Here is a 20,068-nt window from a genome sequence, read left to right as displayed (position 1 = left end):
ATTACCCACCACAAGAGAGAGTAACTTTTCTCAGTAATTAATTAAATATATTAGGAAAGACTTCCCAGGTACAGGATGCTATTTCTGGTTCAGACCAAAAAGTTAACTAGGTCACCTTACAGCAGAGTCTTCGGTTTGATATGGGAGACCTGGCATGGGGGAGGCTAATGCTCCATGCTGCTGCCCTGTACCTACCCCTGTCACCACAGCTGATCCCAGCTATTCTGGGATCTTTTGGTCCCAGAGTTCTTGGATTTTGTGCCAGGCCACAACCAAGCCAAATTTAAAGCTGTGTACATGTAGACCAGGAATTTTTTCCACAACTGTCAGAGACTGCTAATGAAGCCACTGTGCTCAATTACTCTCATAGATACATGTTACTAAAGTTTTCCTGTTCATGTTAATGGATGTGTTTCCATCAGACCTTATTCCCTAGAACAGTAGCAAAACCAGAGCTCCAGGCTGAATGTGTTTTTTCTAAGCTACAGGTTGCTACTGCATACTGATACCTGGCACCTTGGCGTTCAGCTCTTGGACTACACTTGAGGTTAACGCATTGATTAATACAGACGTTAGATAAAAAAAGAGTTTATTTACAATTGAATATCCATTTGTAAATGGAATGTTACTTATTTTCCAAAGTCCATGCCATACTGGCCTTGTTACTGATTCACCTAGAACACCTGAAAAAGTACTGAAATGTAGTTAGCCAAGACACTGTTTCCATATTACAGCTTTATTATTCGACACTTCCTAACTTTCTACAGCCACTTAACTCCATTCAAAGTATTTCAAGGTCTATTGCTCATTCCTAACTTTTCCATTAACCTCTTCCCATCGCCCCTAATAAATTACTACTCAGGTTCCTACAAATAAGGTATTTTCATCTCTGCTGTAATGATTTCAGGCGTGCAGTTGCCCTGTAGGATATGCTCCATTTTGCCTCCATCATGTCTGTAACGCAGTAACCTGGTATTGCATTAGAGAAAGCTGCATTAAATTTTCTAGGCAATACCTAAAGCAGCATAAGTGGCCATATTTTTTTTTCCACATGGGGGAAATAAAGTTACCTAAACAAATGTATTAATTTTACATGGGGTCCTGTATGGTTTTCCCTATGAATAAGTGACAGTTCTGACTAGGGAGACCCTCCAAAGTTTGTATCAGGTAATTGGTGTCATTATACTGATTTTTGGAGACATTAGATTCAGCCCTGGCTTTCACATTTTAAAAACCTGCCCTGCCTGAGTCACTGAATAGTACCGACCTAGGCTATGCAAGTTTTACTTTACTCAGACCATAGGACAAAACTGAATCCATCACAACGGTTGGGAATAAAGCACACACAAACACCAGTGCTTTTTCCGTCAGCTTCGCTACCATGTAACGTGCCTTGGGTGCAGGAGACATTAAAGCATCTACCATAGCATCTACAACTTCATTGCCATTAGTGCTTCCTTCGCTGAGTATGTTGTTGAAAAAGTTTGCCCGCTCTTGAACATACTCCTTACTGTAAACTGCCTTTTCCTCTTCACTGAGTTCATTCCAAATCTCGTCGGCACTAACTGGTGGCTGAATTTTTGTAGAGGGTGCATAATTTCCTGGCTGAATAATACAGACCTAAAAGCAAGATGTAAAACTTATCAAGATGCAATCAGTCATTCTGAATTCAATTAAATACTATAGTCGGTAAAACAGATCAAAGCTTTCTGCAGACAGATTTCTTCCAGAAAATGCTGCTTTGTTGAAATTTCAACCTTGAAAACTTGACTGAAATCAAATATATTCCCGTGAAACATTTAAGATTGCAGAGGTGCTTTATTCTGACTTCCTCATTTCACTCTGATGTTAATGTTCTTGTTTTGACTACTCAGCATACCTCCACCGAATGCAATAGTGCATCTTTGATTTTTATAGAATGCTTAATGGTATAAATGTTTTGACAATACTGAAACAAAGCATTTCAGTATGACTTTGATGTCTCCAAAGTGGAATACTTAGGATTTTTCAGTCAGCAGCAAATCTCGCAAGGGGTAATTTTTTGTCCCAATTTGGGACAAAAGGAGATGTCAAAGAAAATTTAGAAGGTCCTGGGGAAAGAATTGCTGTTTTCCCCAAATAGGTGTAATTAAAAGGAAAATAGGCTTTGTCAGCCAAGTACAGAGGGGACCAAAGGTCCTGGTCTAGCTCTCACTGAAGGCATTAACAAATTTCCATAGGTTTCTGTGCATGTAGATTTAAATTGAAAGCAAAGAAATCCTTTGCTGCTCTGCCTGTTTTCTTTGCCTGTGGTGTTGCTGCTGTTCTGAGGCTTCTGAGGAATTTCAGAGCAGGCTGAGCACTCACAGTACGCATGCTTTTCCTCAGTTAGCAGTGGGCTTGTTCAAACGATTTGTAGACATGCAACATTAAAAACTCTGTGGCATTTAAGTGGCCTGATTTCTAAAGGCTACAATACAAAGTGAGGAAAAATGGTGCCGAGCTGGGTAAGAGACTTGGGGATCTGACAGGCGTTCTCTGGAAAGTCTGTGGTAATATAAAAGCTTAATGTCTCCAATCTGCCACCCAGCCCATCTCCCAGAGGCTACCACCTGTGCGTCGGTACCGGCACGTGCCTGCACGGCCATGGGCACGCTGGATGCTGGAGGGGTTGAGGCACCGTGTGCAGAGAGCAGGCAGGGATATGGGTAAGCTCCAGCAGAAACGGCGTGCATAGCTGGGGGCACCTAATGCTGCCTCAGGTAGGTTTGTCACAGGGCACCTTTTGGAGCCCTCCCTTTGGGCGCTATTTTCAAAAGTGTTTAGTATTAGCCAAACTAATGCCAATAGTAAACTTCCCACGTTTATTTTAAACAAAGAAGGTTTGAAAACTTCATGTTTTGGAGCTTTTTGGAGTCGGCTAGGAGGGATGATGCTTTTATTTCCCTTCCTTGATTTTCTGTAGCCTTCTTTCTAATAGAAGACACATACTTTGTTTCCTGTAGGCAGCCAGCTTGCTTGGCCAGAGTTCAGTGGGACAGAGCTCCATCTGTTCCTTGCCACCTCTGGGTGACTTTCTCCTGAAAGGACAAAGGGAACGACAGGGCAGGGAAGAGGAGCACAGGGAAGAGGGACCGTGTATTCTGCAGGCTCTCTGCAGGGTAGGTTCTGAGACAAATGCCAGCCAGCGTCTTGCATACAGTGAGAAACAGAAAAATAACTCTCATATTCTGGAAATGTTTGTCAGCCTGGCTCACTGTATTGTGTGCTGGGGCTATTCCGGGGGTGGGGGAGCAGTAAAAATCCACAAATGACCAGAGTAGGTAACCTGTTAAACTAAGCTCTTCCATGCATTTGAGATTATCCTCAGCTAATCGGTTCAAATCCTCATCATGCTGTGTGGTATTAGGATGTGTAAAATCACTTGCATTTTATAGCATTTTTTATTTATCTGAGAGGGGTAGTTAATAGATGCATAGCTGTAATTTCTTCCAACACAAAGCTTGTGAACAGTGCTGTAAATCTGTGTACGTAAAGAGTACACCAATGTAAATCCTTTAGGGAAGACTTTTAGTGTTTGAGAAGAGCGTTTCAGCAGTGGACTGTTTCCAAGGAAAAAGCCTAGTGAAGCTACTCAGTGATTTAAGCTTCAGGTTTGACTATCAGTGTTGCTTAGGGCACTAAGAGCACTCAGAGCCTCTTAGGTTAAGACAATAAAAACATAATTACTCTGCACAATACTGCCTCTTGCAGTGTAGCTGTTCCCACCGAAAAAAAGAGCTTTTAAGCACTGATGTTGTGAGAGAAAAGAGAAAGAACCCCTCAGGTAGGTGACAAGCCTTCCTTTTCGCTGCACATCGCTCACGCCCGGGCTCTTTGCTCCAGCAAAACAGGAGGAGCGCTATCCCACAGCTTCTCAGAGCTGCAAACATCACCCAGGTCCGCCGTTCCTAGCGTTTTCCAGCTCACTGATTAGCCACAGAGAAACCACCTCCTTCCGAGGGGAAGGTGCACCCATGGATTCAGCTCTGATCTCTGTCTTTGTCATTTGGATGCATGGATCTTACTTTGCACAAGATTGGATATTATTTTGCATACGCTTGTTCTTGTTCCCTTGGCCAAAATTTCCACCCCCCCATGCCGTTGTCTGGTATTCTGTGTGCAAGTCGCTTGCTTCTTTCCCCACAAAAAGACGCATTTTGGCTCTGTAAGAAGTTTCAGGAGTGAAACTTCTCTCTTTCTCATATGAAAATCAATGTTAGAAATAGCAGGGAGTTTCACACAACAGCTACTCATTACATCACTTACCCGGACACCAAACTTCTTCATTTCCAGTCTTAGAGCATCACAAAATTTTTCAATAGCTGCCTTGGTCATAGAATAAATGCCATTTCCCAGAGCAAAATAGGCAATAATGCTGGACATGAAAACAATACGTCCTGGAAAGAAAATAGTGCAAATAACATAACTTCACTCTCAGTCTTTAACATAGAATTGATTTACCTGAGTCTTCTGAACTGCTAATAAGGTGGTGTTTAGCATGATGCTGTTTTACTACGCAGTGTGCCAAGGCTGGGCTGTGTAAGTGTGCGGTCCCAGCAGAGAAGTGCACTCAGCTCTGTTAAGCAGAGAACTTCATACAAAAATCTTCTTTCCATCCAGTGACAGATGCTGGACTAGACAAAGCGTAACACCTTCCCAACGTGCTGCTTAGTCCTTCTGAATCTGAGACGGGATGAAAGAGAGAGAAACAAAGCAGTCCCCTAAAAACTTTAGACTGAAAAATAGTAATAAAAGACTGTATTAGTAATAGGAGAAGGACTGCAGAGGAGAGGAGCAGATGATTTTCCCTGTGGTGGATATATGACTACTAATACCATTTCTTTTTGCGCTAATGATGTCTCTGCTCTGAGACTTGCTTTACAACTGTGTATATAAAGTCAAAATCAGACTGTACAGTGATAAGCTTCACCAGAGAACGGTGACTTGACAAAATGTGTGCAGCTTTACGCTGCCTTGCTGTGATTTCCCTGATCCGTGCTGCTTTTTTCCCCTTTATAACTGTTGCTGAGTGCAGGCATGCCTTAAATAGCAGAGATTTCCGATTTGAGGCCCTGGGCTGTCATTCATTTCCATTGTTTACTAGTAAACTTCTATCACATAGTCATACCATAGAGGAAGAAATGTGTGAATGTGGGTATAGAAATACCAGAGGTGAGGGAGAAGATGGCCTCGTCACTAACAATACAGAGAACATAGCTGCACTCCTATTGCTGCCACAGATGCAGGTAACATCTGGGCCCCAGATCTGACCAAATGGTATAGGCTTGTAGGATATCAAAAAGGTATTGTGGGAATGCAGTGAAATCTGTCATTCTGAATTAGGTTCCAAGCCTTCCTACACAGTGTCTGGAATAAATCTTATATACGAGAACAACTACCAGCTTGCTGATCAAGATGCTACATCAGCTGGCCTGGCCATCTGGAAAAGTTATGGGGAAATGTTGCTCCTCTCAGAGTAGGATGCTTAATTCTAGGCTGGAAGGCAATACCTCCCTTTACAAGTATTAATAATCTTCAAGTTTTTCTTGGAACAGGTGCTCATCCTAAAATGGCAGTAAGCCCCTTCTTTCAGAAAACAGCTACTGGGTAAGTGATGGTAGGATGACCTCTGCTTCCTTCAGCCAGTAGCTAAATGATTTGGGGCACATACCCATGATGTGGGACACGTCATTTAACTTCTCTCTTTGCCTAAGGTAATTGAAAACCAGCCTTCCCAGGAGAATGCTCTAACATCCATAATTCAAGCTTTTCATTTGGAGAGGCCACTTGCTGCCCCTGAAAACATGAGCTTTAGCTGTCCTGCCTGTTCCTGCAAGGAAGGAGAAGGGAAACGTAGGATTCTTCCTAGAATTGCCCTGGCCTCCTCTCCTACATAGATGGGACTTGAAAATGGAGTGCGGGCAAGGCAGCATTGACAGCCAGGAGTAAGATGCTGAGCGCTCTTTTGAGGTAAGGTACTACGTATGTGCAGCCACCCAGACCCAAATCTTCTAAAAATTTATGCATGTGCTTAATATCATGCACCTAATTAGTCCCTTTCGCTTCAAAGTAACCCCTTGCAATTCATGAAGTCAGACAAATGCCTCTGGTACATCAGCCTCACAGAGTTTTAGCAGTAAGTAGGACATCACAGAAAAAAAGTGATGTCTCCCTGCATAATGGCCACATAACACATCCATTGCTTCTCACTGAGTATATGCAATAGCACATTATTTTATAAAAACACATCCAGCTTGCCGTATTTAAAAGTTTCTTTCCTCTTGCATCAAAACATCATCAACCAAAGGCAACCAAGCAGAAAGAAGCAGAGTAGCCTAAAAGGGGATGCTTTTATCTTAGCAATGTTTTATGTAACAGTGACACCTGGGGCTTCCAGATGAAACCTAGCCCTTACTGTACTTGATGCTGTATACACACAGAAAAAATCCTCACCTTGAAACGCTTACAACTTAAATAGACAAGCTAAGCAAAACAGGGAGAAAGGGGAAGGGTATCTTTGTTTCCCAGATATAGATGGGGTAGGTAGGAAACAAATTGCAAAAATTGAGACATGCTGCAATGCTGTAGAGGGCTATTTGAACCATTTCTTCTCAGAAGAAAGGATAAAGCTCATGCGTATGAAGGTCTGTGCAAATGCATTTATCCCATTAAAAACCCAGGCATCTCTGTGCAGCACTGTTTCACATACTTGAAGTCTCCTGCCCAAGGTCATAGAAAGGATCTTGCTAGGCCTGGAAGCTGGATGTCTCTAGTTCATCTCTATAGGATCACCCTTCCTCTCCCAATTGCCAAACAGTAAAATAGTAAAGCCTAAATAAGTTAAGCAGGAGTTTATTGGATCTTTTGTGTTTTCTGATTGTCAGTGCTTACACAGTCTTGCCTGGGCTTAATGACCTACTGTAAGCATTTTTTTCTCTCTTTTTTTTTTTGATTCAAACACTGAGATAATTCATTATTTGTAAGTACTTTCTTCTATGTATCATAAAGACAGAATCTTTAAGGGTATTTTTCCCCTTACGACTTACCCTCTTTTCAGGATCAAGTTGCTCTTTTAGGCCACACAGAAGGAGGCTGTCATTTCAGTTCCATGAGAGACAATTAAGGCTTCTTTTATAGATGCTACGTTACCCTGATTATAGTAAGCTAATTATTCTACTACTCTAAATAACAGTGGATTAGCATTACCCTTGTATTTCCTTAGAAGGGGAAGAAATGCCAGAGTTGTCCTGATGCTCCCAAGGAGATTCACATCTGCAAATTTTTCATATTTCTCCATAGGCAGCCACCCTGTCTCGCCAAATGTTGATATTCCTGCATTGTTGACAAGCCCCCAGAAACCTATGGAAGAGAAATGTCTCAACATGCATTTTTCACTGCAAAACAACCACCATTAAGTGACAAAACACTAGTGATAACTTTTTAGTTATCTTTTTGTCTTTTCAAGTGCTGGCATGTTTTGTTTAATGAAGGAATGTAATTGTGGCCATTACCTGGACTATATAAGTCTCAGTGCTATTTAATAATCACTCACTTTATAGTCGTCTTAAGTTATTTATGAATAACATGATCTAGGAGACTACATCTTACTGCCAATGCGGTGCACCATGATATTTTAATTAGTGTAATCCCACTGTGTTCTATGAGCAGCTTTGTGAAAATTATATTAAGCCGTCTAAAGCCTAAGGGGTAGTATTTTCAAAGTGCCTAATTTAGGAGCGTAAGTCTTGGCTCCTTTTCCAGGATTTGAGCTTTGATTCCTTCTGAAATCAGCCAGAATCAGGTACAGGAGTACAGCATTGGGTAAAGTAACCAAGTAAGGTCAGTGGCTACAGGTTTGTTTTTTTTTTAATTTTGTACTCTTGGACAACTCTATTCCCCACATAACAGCAGGTTTTGGTGCTAAGGAGCCCAGCCCCCTGAAACGCAGTAAGATTCCAATGTTTACAAGTGGAAATTTATTGGCAGCAAAGCTTGTTCTGACACAAGTCTCTGCCAGAAAGTGAAAGCCTTTAGCCCGAAGCCACAGACCGCTTCATGTGAGCACTGTGCAGTGCTAATAACCTTGACTGTTGGAAATGCTTTTTCGTTGAAGTGTAGAGTGCTCACGGTTTGGAGCTGACGTGTTGACTAAACGCTGATTAAACCATGCTGACTTGTTCTTGCCTTCAGAGCACGTATCTGTAGATGTACGGTAAAGCAGTGAGTGACACGGTGCTTTTGAAAACATTCCCGTTCCTGTCCTCAAATCCTGACTGAGGGATTTCTAGGGTGACCAGCAGTGTAACTAAGTAGTACATAGGGTAGCCTGACTCACACTGAAACAGCTAAGTTTGCAGCCTGTCTCTGCCAGCCTTGACAATTTTGCTTATGCTTTTTTTTTTTTTTTTTTTTTTTTAAGATTTCTTGTACATGTCTGAGGCAAACGATGGTTTTGTCATGCCTTCTACAGGATCTCCAAGCCTAGGTTTCTGGTGAGGCAGGGTGGGTAACAGTGCCTCTCTTCCTTCCCTGGACACAGGGTCTGGGGCGTGGGTGTGACGCCGACCCAGCTGTAGCCCCCTGTACCCGTGGTGGCAAAGCCGTCCTCAGGGAACCTTCGGTCACCCTGGTGAAGGTGCTGCAGAAACCCTTGGGCTGAACTCTTTTATCTTCTCTGACAAAGCTGCTGCTATGATTTCATGGCATCTTGGTGTTTCCAGATTCCTGCCAAGAAGTGCTAATACAGGATTTCATTCACAACAGCAGTTAAAGCTGAAGCAGATGATTTTTTGAATTAGTTTGTAAAGCAGACCCCTGTAAGCTTTCCTAACGTATATACACTACTTGTATTATTAAATTGGTGTTTAAACACAGAAAGAAAAAAAGTTCATTCGGTGAATGTCTCGTTTGCAGAGCAAAACACTCAAATTCAGGAATTTAACACACAGAACCCAGATAATTCCGTCCTCCAAAGAGAATAAATCATTATTCAGCAGTCTGTCACACAGCAATCCTTGACACTGGAGCGCTCCCATAACTTTAGATGCAGACTGACTGCTGTCCTAGTAACGCAGCAGTTTTCTGTGTACTCACCTCTTTTCTACTGCCCCAAATGTCAGTGGACAGAGGAGAGGAGATAGACCAAAAAACTGGCCACTGGAATTGGGCATCCTTGACTTCCTTCTTCTTTCTGCCACTGCCCTGTTGTTCCAGGCCTTTCCATCATTCTGTGGCTTTATTTCTCCTTCTTAAAATAGAACTAGCCCCATGGGATTGACCTCCTTGTAAAATGCTTCAAGATCAATGGAGTAGAAAGTCCTCTGTAAAAGCTAATTATTAATATTTTTGTACTTGCACATGATCTGATCTGCAGATGGACTGAGTAGCTGCACACCCCATCTGTTTCTACTTAAGGCTGGAGGTGTCTGTACTCAGGTTTATTTTTACATAAGCTAACTCTAACACAACAGAAACTAAAGCCTGGCATCACTGTAAAATCTGTTCCCTGATCTTCTCAGCTTTACCTTTTCTAATTAAAAAAAAATGTCATTTTGCTTCTGCCAGTGCATCCTGCACAGCAAGAACACTTGCTCCACATATCCCTGAATTCATTAGGGCTTCAGAAATACAACCATTAAAGTTTAGACAACTGATTTTCTTCCTCTTTCTCTCAACTGTGAAACACGGGATTTAGCTTGCAAGGCTTAAGTTTTCTCTCCAGCCACTTGCCTCAGGCACATCAGATGTGGGTAGTGGTGAGGCCAGCCTGGGTGCATAAACAGGCGGAGTTCACAGAATAATAGCTCCTTCTTTCTGTGCAGTGGCCAAAGCAAAAGTCAAGAGGAGAAAAACTGGCTTGAATTAAGCTGAAATAGAGTTTTCCAAAGAGAAGATTAAGTAAAACACCAAAAGAGATTTTGCTCAGGGTCAGCTCAAAACTTTTTGTTTGCCCTCATGTGAAACATATTGTTTCTCAGAACATTTTGGCGTTCCCAAATGGGAAATGTTCTGATATTTTCCACAGATTTTCCTGCCGCTTTGTTCAGTTGAATCAATTTGCAAAATTCTACCCAAATAACGAACAGTTCATTACCCCCTTATGCGACTTTTTCAGAAAATTTCCTACCTCCTGAGAAACAACCTGCCCAGCTATGTACTCAGGGTACTTGAATCTGCTTTGGTCTCCCTTTCCTGAAACGTTTGTGGTAAAAATTAATGCTATAAACATGCATATAAAATATATTGTGTATCTGCTTAGACAAATGCAGCTCAGGTAATCTAAGAAATACAGTCCTTAGATAGAAATCTGGAAGGATGAGGCACAAGTAAGAATTGAACAGCAGAAGGAAAAAGACATCGCATCTCCTCAGAGTGTCCGTGCACACGTTAGGAAAAAGCAGCCGATGTTTGATCTGGAAGGGAAAAATTACTCAGACTGTCAAAACAGAACTCAGTCCACGCGCAGTTTAGGAAGAGGGGGGTTAGACTATGCTACAGCAGGCAGGGACTAAATAAACTGGAAAGCAGAACTAGAAGGCAAAGAGATTTTCACTGATCTCTGTGTTGGGAAAATGGATCCTGAGGACAAGGATTAAGAGAGAGAGCAGGGGATCTAAAGAATCACTTTAGGAAACCTAACTTAAGATTAATGAGGCTGTCAGGAGAAGAACACTAGCTCTCACATAACCTCCCAGATAATTTCTACTTCAAGACATGTTGACCAAAAGGCACGTATTCAAAGTCCGTATTTAGGCCCAAAAGATGCCTGGTGTTTTTCCAGAAACTCTTAAAAGAACTCTTCCTATTCAAGGCAATCAAGCTGTGTGCTTGCAAAACCTTTTGAAAATCAGGCCGTTTCTATGTAGGTGCCTACACACAGATAACATCTGAATTCGGCCAGACTTTCTAAACTCGAACATGTATTCTTGGTATCACTGATCTTTGGAGTTTCTCACCTAAACCTGAGCCCATGCGAAAATGACAGGCTCTTTCCTGAAAGATTCCAATCCAATACTAAAGGAAACCAGCCAAAGGAAGGAGAGTGTGATTTGCCATATTCCTATTGAAAAAATGAAGAGAGGGAACAAGCCAATCTGTCTCTGGCAATGCAGAGTGTTCGTGGTAACAGGTCAGCTGAGACTCCCAAGTTTCAGATATGTACCACCCTTTGCTCGGAATATTATGCTGTGTTTGTCTTCACTGCGAGGATGAGTCTATTCGAATAGGAAGTCTGGGCTAAAATATGGTACCATGGGCCTACTGGGTGGATTCCGTGAGTAGGAAATCTTAATTAAGTGGAGGAGAGTATTTAATGACTTTGGAGTAGGAGGTAGGACTAAAACTAATATCCCTCCCTTCCAGCTAGCTACATGTCACCCACTCGCAAGAGTCACGGAGAGGAAGAGAAATTCCTGTTTTAAACAGAAGCAGCAAATCAGGAAAAAAAAGGTTTGCTGTAGAGCTTAGGAGAGTTGCAAATCAGCATGCTCCAAAGTCCCAGTCTACTTCATGTTGGTTTTAATGTGCAAGTGCAAGAAGTTTCTTCTTTTTAAGCAAGAAAGGACTCTAAATATTTTAGAAAGTCATCTTAATGGGCATGCAAGCCATTAAAACAAATAAAGAAAGGCATCAGAGCCAGCAGATTTTTGTGGAGGGACAGCTCTAGAGAATGAGCTACGTACCATGGAAATTGACTTGCCGTCCTTTTCACTGACATAATTTCACCGTCTAGAATAGAATAAATATTTACAAGGAAACAAATTAGGAAGTGGCAGAATGCCCAGCTAGGTGTGTTACTACCTAGTTTGGATTTCTACACTTGCATAACAGAGAGAGAGAGAAGACAAGGTGGAGCTTGGGTTAGTTATCTCATGGTTACGGCCTAACTAGAAGGTGTAGGGAGTACTGTGCTTTATTCCTGAGATTGAGTCTCACATTTTATACTGAATAGTCTACTTAAAACAGAAATGATCCTGGGCACAGGAGGATACCAGAGCACGGTATTCCTCCGTCCTGGATGACTTCCCTTGCCACCAGCAACTACTGAGCGACTCTTCTTGGATCCATTCTCCCCAGACGCAGGAATTTCTCACGCCTTTCCATGCAGTGAACTGAGTCAGTGGGAAAGTGTGACTCTCACACCCAGTGAAGTCCACAGCTAGGTGGCTAGGTTTTTCATTGGGACTCTAGGCAAAAAATACAGGCTTTACAGTGCAGACCTGCAGCCTGTTCAACTTGGGTCTAGGTTTGAAGCAACTAAAATCTGCTGAAGAACAGGATTCAGGAGGGACTTGAGCTCTCTGAGCCTCTGTTCGTTGCTGGCTTCTTGTCTGGAGAGCCCTCCGTTGTAGATTGTCTGCTCTTCAGGACAGAGACTCTCTCACTTTGTCCGTATATTGGGTCTAGAACAAAAGAGTATGTGATGCTGACTGGGCTCAATAGGCTTTATGGAAGTACAAGCAGGAACAAGAGCATTCTGCAAGTTTGAAAGGAGGAAAATAGTGTATAGAGATGCAATAAGCGCAAGAAAATGTGCATTTTCATCAACTACAAGAAAAGATTGGAGATAAGAGACAAAATGTTGGCTTATCAGTCAGATTAAGGTGACTTGGAAGGCAGCGTATCTGCTTGATGTCTGACATTCAATGAAGTCATACTTGCCTGAGATGCACAGTCCATAGAAAGGATGATACTATACTCATAAAGAATAGATATTTAATCTTTACCAGGATTTACTCTGAGCTATTTAAACACAGCATGCAAAAAGCAATCGTTGTTTTACTGCTTTCTCACTGTTTTGGTACACCTTCTGGGGTTTTAGTTTGGAATGCATAGCCTTTGCATACCTACCATTAAACCTGGGGATCGCTGAAGTGGTTTCTTTTTGACCATTTTTGGAATGATACGGGAGTGTTTTAGTGACCTGAATTTCTAAGTCCAGCACGCTGGTGTGGCATACGTAAAATCTTTCGTACCTGAGTGAAACTCATTAGAGTGAAAACGGCATAAAGTGCAGAGAGGAAACAATCCCTAGGCAAACGCCTAGTGATTCACCCAGAGAGATGCCTCTTCTCAGTTTCTGCACGGACTTGCTGGACAGAATTATCCTATTCTGAGGGAGGGAGAGACAGAGACAGAACTGTCCAACAGTACTCACCAGCTAAAAAGGACATCCAGAACACTGCCAGTAACTATTTTAAAGGTGGATGTTTTCACAGCTTTTTAAGTAAGATAATCTATGATCTACTATAACCTTTCAGCACAACCCTGGATTCCTACATCAGTTTGAATTGTTTGTGCAAAAACCAAAAGCAGATTTTCTATCTGTCTAATGCTTATTTAAAACTGTCTACTGGACTCGCCACCTGCTCTTTGTTCTCCTTACTAGAAATGTCCGACACGTACGTGATTTTCGGTTTGGTCAGTCTCCTGGTGTAGGCTGTGGATGCTGCTGCCTGTGATCCGCGAGGGAAAATGTCCTAAGGTTTCACTACAGAGAGTTCCCGAACTGGTGGGACGTGGAGGCGCATGCTCCGCTGCCCACCCTTTGGGAACCTTTGGGTAGCAGATAAAAGGTTCCGTGCAGTCACATACTTTTCTCATCTTCTAGGTACTTTCAGAACATAAATGCAATTACAGATGGTTTGGGATTCTCTTTCCTAATGAAGAACTTCTTCATTAAAAATATCTTTGACCCAAATGTAAAAAAATTACAATCCCTATCTTAAATAAATTGGTTAATATGAGAGTTAACCTTCAGTTGAATCGTTAAATTGGAATTGTTTTTATAAAGTTAAAATACCAAAGAAAACCACACATCTATTTTCAGAGGTGCCAAGAAGGAACGCTCCTACTGAAGTCGTTTGCTTAAAGATTCTACATAAGTAGAGTATCCTCACAGTTTCATTACGTTTGAGATAAAAATATTTATGCCTCTATATTTTATAAATGATGAAGAAGACTTGTGGCATTCACTCCATTAATATCAGACATTAAAATAACTAAATAACTCTTTTGCTCCTTTTTATTTAGGAGGAAGATTACTCGATAATTGGGAGTTTTCCCAAATGGCATATGTGCTATCTGGATCTAGAAAACTACACTTTCTTTTCTGCCTTTGTAGCGTACCCTCAAAATGCTGCAGCAGCAGAGCTGACTGACCATGGAAGAAGGTTTCACAAGCTGTGTGCTCCGTCTGTGCGTGCCCAGCCCTGCGTTACAGGGGTAAGGGCCTGACTTGACAACCCAGGAAAACCACTGCCTGGGCACACGCTGGGTGCACGCTGCATTTCAACGCCAGCTGCGCTCGAGCGTCTTCCCTGGCCCCTCCAGCAAGCCCTGATGTCTCTAGCGTGATTTGCCTTGATCCGAAGTTGCGGCCACAGGCCTGTGAGCTGCAAGGGCAACCAGCAAGTTAGTGCTGAACCGTGGACTCGAGTCCACATCAACATTGCATAAGCTGCCAGAATTACAGGATAAGTTATCTGTAACCCAGAGTTTCAGGTGACTCAGTCCCCGTTGAGCCTATAAGGGCTTTTGGGAGTCATCTGGGTTCTCTCTGCAGCTTGGGAAAGAGCCTGAGAGGGGAAGGCTCTGCCTTTTAATCAGATAAGGTCAAGATCAACCATAAATACACGTACTTAATGAGCGGCATCTAGGCTTTTTCTTACTTCACTTCTCATTTTATCCCCTTCTCAACATGCTAATGAACCAGGCAGGCAGAGGCCTCGCACTTCGTTATCGCTCTGCGTGCTTCATTCTCCGCTGATACTCCCTGTGCGAGTAGGGAGCGTTTGTCTGTGATTCTGAGGGAACCTTACTTCCGAGCCTGAGTAAGCCTGCTCCGTGCCAAGCGTACCCCGGTATTGCGCTGGGTGGCTCTCGCCATGCAGCCTCAGCGGGAAAGGAGGCAACTGTGGTCCTACTACCCGCGACCCGTCACGTGTTCTCAGGATTTAGGTTGTCTGCAATTCTTCTGCAAGCTACAGTCTACCCATTCTGCTGGCTGTATGCTCCCTGTAGGGTGTATAACCAACAGGTTTCCTTTTAAGTAACCCGTCCACGGACTACCTTGACAAACCTCAAGCTGTACGGAGAAGCAGCTGGTTGGTATGGCACAGCAGCTGCCCTCTCTGCGTTTCCTTTATTTACTCCCCCTTTCACAAATCACGCCTAGAAATATATGACCTTCTCGCTGCCTGCTGTGCGCGCAACGCTTGTTCTTCTCCGCTCTCCCTGTGGTTTCCTCCTGCCGGGCACCTGCACAGGGATCCCAGGGGTTTCCTCTTCTGGTAGAAGGGTGATGCTCACCCGTGGCGGTGATGCTCACCGAGGGCGGCGATGCTCACCCAGGGCGGCGATGCTCACCCGTGGCGGTGATGCTCACCGAGGGCGGCGATGCTCACCCAGGGCGGCGATGCTCACCCGTGGCGTGCTGAAGAGCGCACCCACTTCCCACTGTCGGCATCTCTGGACAGACCCCACTTTGTGTACCGCTTAGCTAAACGCCGACGCGTTTTTAATGTAAAACAGTGTTGCTACTGATGGTAATTGCGATTAGCACCGTTGGTAGGAGTGCTCCCTGGCCGCAAGCCAGCTGACCCTCTCGGGCAGCTCCCTGCCCGCAGCCCCTCCACGCCCGGGCCGAACCGAGGGGCCGTTTTCGGGGCTCCGCTCCTGCCTCCCCTGCCCGCCCCCGCCAGCCGCCTGCCCGGGGCCGCGGGGCAGCGGGGGCCGCTACGGGCCGGCAGCCGAGCGCGGGGCCCGCGCCGCCGGTGCCGGGGGCCGCCACGCCCCGCTCGCCCGCCTCACCTCGCTCGGGCAGGTGGCTGAGCACCAGCTCCTTGGCGGCCAGCACGTCGCGGGCGCGGGTGACATCGAGCCGCAGGACGCGGAGGCGGCCGGCGCCGGCCTCCCGCTGCAGCCGCCGCGCCCCCTCGCCGCCGGGGCAGAGGCAGCCGGCGAAGACGGTGAAGCCGAGGCGGTGGAGGCGGAGCGCCAGCAGATGCCCGAAGCCGCTGTCGCAGCCGGTGATGAGCACGGCCCGGCCGGCCGGTTCCAGCGGCGCCGGCCTCCGCCGCCACAGCCGCGGCAGCAGGAGGAGGAGGAGGAAGAGGAGGGAGGCCGCGGCCCACATGCTGCCCGCGCCGCCGCCGCGCCGTCTGGCCGGGAGGGAGGGAGGGAGGCGGCGCGGAGCGCCCTCCCCTTCCCTGCCTTTCCCCAGGCAGCGGCGGCCCGCAGGCACCGCCCTCGCCCCGCGGCCCGCCGTGGGCTTGCGGGGGGCTGGAGCCGGGCTCCGGCCCCTCCGAGCGGCGGTGGGGAGGGGGGCCGGCGTCCTAGTGAAGCCTCAGGCTTGCTAGGGGTCTGCCCCCACCGGGGAGGAGGGGACCTCTTTCTCCCCCCCTTCCCCCTCCCGCTTCTCGTGGCTTGTTTGGAAATGACCAGCGCAGGCCGTAAGCATCAGCTGGACCTGGGCGGTCAGAAGGGAGCTGAGTTGTGCCGAAATCCAGTGCTGAAGTTACCATGGACAATTCAACCCGAGTTTCAGACAGCCCCGTCGGTACAGACTAGCCATAGGGTGTGAAATGTAAGCGTCGCGAGTATTTCTAGATCCGTGAAATGAGGATTTCTAATACAGCTGCATTATTATGTTATAGTTCTTGCGTGTTATGTTATAGCATTAAATTCATGTGGGTTCTTTATGTCCCAGGTCTGTGTCTGTTCTGTTACATCAAGGGTGCCTATGAACACTCCTCGGTGGAGGAAAATGCCTGTTTCTTGTAGGCTAAAATGACAGTTTTACCTTGCTGAACAAAGATCCCTGAGAGCTAAGATTACAGGAGAAATTTGATTAGGTAGTGTTTTCTCTGCCCTTTCATCTGAGGAACTCTCCAAGCAGCTATTGGAAGGGATAGTATGTCATATCTGCCTCCTCTCAGTAAAATGAAATGGTTGAAAGAACCAGATGCCTTTATTAATTGCAATTTGAAGTTGGCTTGTGAAAAACACAAAGGGGCCAGTCATTCATTGACATACACAGCAGCAGAGGAAGCAGCAGGACTTAACAGGCACAGGGATGGTCCTAATTATTTGCCTAATTTGCATCACTGTAGCTCCACAGTCAGCCTTGCTCACTTTTAGTAGTTTGTCTTAAATACCCCCTGTACCTGGCTGAGGGGTTTCAGAACTGGTGGTGCCCTGCTGTCCATGAGTCTCCAGAAATGGCGCTGGTCCCTGCAATCAGCCGTGTTTCGTGTTTCCGTGGGCATCCCTTTGCACTGACATAGAGTTTTGAATGACATTCTAAGGAGAAAGGGAATAATTATTGTTTAAATCTCTTTTCCGTGGGCTGAGGCATTCGTGTGTCTTTACTCTTGTCGGCTGCCCATCTCTCTACATTTCTTTAGCTTTGAATTGATCAGTGCTCTCTCTTCTGCACTGCTCACGTCTCCCGTAGGCATTGTGTAATAGGACTTAAAGCCTCAAGTGGCTTGGCAAAGGAGGTTGTGCTTTGCTGCTGGGGGACGAAGTAGGAAGTGGAATGGTTAAACCCAAAAGAAGATATCCAGATACCTGTCCTTAGTAGGATTTATTTGATCGTGCTCCATCACACTGGGAGAGGCTGCCCTGTTTTAGCCTTCAAAAGATCACTCGATCTTCTGCAAGTATGTGAGTCACAAAGCTTTGTCTTTACATTTAAAAATTATTATGCAACCCTCAATATCATGAGAGTTGATAACAGCCTGTCCTCCAGCCAGCCTGCCTGTCTGGTTCCCTCCAGCAGAAAAAGATGGGGAAGGGTTCCAGATTCAAGTCCTCCGTGCCTCCTACCCATCTCTCCTCTGCGTCTGCCAGCCTCTACTCTCTCGGCTTTCGTGTCCCATTAATAACACGAAGATCACAGGCAGTGACAAAGCCATTCTCCTGAAGAATAAAAGGTGACCCAACTAACCTCTGAATCTTACGCTGTCTCTATTCCAAATAAACGCCAAAAGACATTAAAAATGTGGCACACAAATGTGGCATGCTCTCATATGAGAACGGGAGCGGTATGTTGTCAGAGCAACAGAATAATTTAGGCTGGAAGTTATGGATTAGAACTGTATCCTTCACAGTTAGAAACAACTTCATGACTACCTAGTCCAGTAAATGAGGCCAATTAAGTCTACAGTGCAGAGTATTTGCAGTAGAATTTCTCTGTTTGTTGGAATGACTTTCTTCTGGTTTATATTATTCTGTTCCTAACTCAAATATATACATATATGTGTAAACACGCACACATGCACATGCATACGTGTTAATATTCATATTGAATTTATGGGTCTATGTTTTGTCTAGTTTCCAAAATCCCTTTTTCATCTTTAGAACTCATGTTAATTAAAAACACTTAAGTTTTTATCTCTATCTTAATCTGTTCTACCTCTTGTGTAATTCAAGTCAGTTGTGGTTTACCTGTAGCCAGTTTAAGCAAAGATCTGGATTTTGAGGAAGTAGATAAGGAAATGGCAGATGCTTAGAGGCTGGTACTGATGAGGATCTGGACAAGTCAGCACCTAGAACACGCCCAGGGATCTTCCACCCCTTCTGAAAGCCTTTCTGGGAACGGCAACCTGTGAAGCTTATGCTTAAAGCTTTCCTCTAGGTCACCCACTAAGTTTCACAGTATGAAATAACAAGTTGCTACAGTTAAAAACTGAAGAACAAGCTTCCCAGAGGCATCATAATCTCTTCTTAGGTGAGTAGATAAGCAGACATTCAAAAGTGCTGCATTCCCGAGGACCACAGTGGCTGCAGTTCATCCACACCTTGGAAAATCGGGCCATTTCCAGAAGTGCCAAGCTATGGATTTAAGGCATTTAAGATTAGGTTCCTCTTGGGAAAAATACTGCTCAGATCTTACTAGCTCTATTAGTTATTGGTCCGAAGCAAATTAGATGGAAAAAAAAATGATGCTATAACTTTTTGTTGAGCAGGGAAGTGTTGCCATGTTGCCCCTACCCTTAAAACACAGAGTGCGTTTCTAAAGGACTGTCAGTTTGTTCTCAGGCAATGGCTGGAAAGGACCACGATAAAGTAGAGCTGGGATGGGCTCTGCACCCATGGAGTGCACCCCAGGACTTCCAGCCTGACTTCAGGGACTGAAGATCTGCTTTTTACCTAGCTCCTGAGCAGAGGGTCAGTGGCTGTGAGGAGCAGAGCTTGCTACGGGACATTTAAATAATATGCACAGATCTTTGTCCAGCATAGCTCCGGTAGAAATCAAGATACAAGGGAGGGGAGGAGGCAGTGTAGCTTTTCTCTGCCTTTCATCTCCTTCTTATCTTTTTGCCTCTTCTCATGCCTACTCACCTCTGTTTATTTTACCCATTCTCTTGTTCCTGTTCCCTCAGCCCTCTACCCCTCCTGGCAGTCTTACCGAAAATTGGAGCTGTCTCAAAATTTGCCATCTGTCATGCTCAGTGGTACCCACTCTCAGTAGTGGGTAGGAGGAGTAATGATATTTGATGTCTTTCTCACAGCCTCAGCTCTCCAGCGTTGTGTGCAAGTCATTGTTATTTTTCTTTTCTGAAGCAAAGACGAAACTCTGATGCCTTTTCAGGTAACTGCAGAGCCATCCTTGGTTTCACAGGAGTCACTTTTGGTGCAAAGTGTCTCTTTGTCAAAGCTTCAGAAAAATACTGAGAATGTGACAGAGTGCCTCCTAAAAGCTCCAAATAACCAAGCAAACCTGGGAAACGATAATCACAGACCCCTCTTTTGTTGAACATTCTCATGCTTTTGAAGCCAGGTTCGTGATTTCCAGGGTGCAGGATCAGGATTTCTGGCCTGGAGGAGCTGGCTGTGTTACACACGCTTCACCACGAATGCAGCCGACAAGAGTAAAGACACACGAATGCCTCAGCCCACCACTCTTTGCCATCCGTCGTGTCTTGTTGGCTCAGAGTCCAGACCGTTTAGCTTGCCTCTTGCTATTGTGCAGTGAATAGTATAGCATGCTGCTGACCTTAGCTGGGACTTTTTGATACTGGTACAGCGAAAATGATGTTTA

At 44.8% G+C, this 20,068-nt stretch overlaps 2 protein-coding genes across 2 annotated transcripts in view; one reads left to right on the top strand and one right to left on the bottom strand.

Moving 5' to 3' along the window:
- The window catches only part of PAK5 (p21 (RAC1) activated kinase 5), a gene marked incomplete at both ends in the record, with an annotated part of 172,196 nt that overhangs the window by 4,263 nt on the left and 147,865 nt on the right, over window positions 1-20,068 (top strand). The gene's annotated exons all lie outside the window — the stretch shown is intronic.
- LOC309587251 (D-beta-hydroxybutyrate dehydrogenase, mitochondrial-like) lies at window positions 1,273-16,156 on the bottom strand (the record flags this gene model as incomplete). The annotated part of the gene is made up of 4 exons (XM_082305260.1): window positions 1,273-1,620; window positions 4,288-4,418; window positions 7,228-7,380; window positions 15,832-16,156. The coding sequence occupies 4 exons, from the start codon at window positions 16,154-16,156 to the stop codon at window positions 1,273-1,275; spliced, it is 957 nt and encodes a 318-aa protein (XP_082161386.1).

The sequence above is a fragment of the Platalea leucorodia genome, assembly GCF_965183815.1.
Source record: "Platalea leucorodia genome assembly, chromosome: 3".
NCBI lineage: Eukaryota > Metazoa > Chordata > Aves > Pelecaniformes > Threskiornithidae > Platalea > Platalea leucorodia.
Note: the sequence above shows the minus strand (reverse complement) of the source record. Positions and strands in the feature narration are given on the sequence as shown.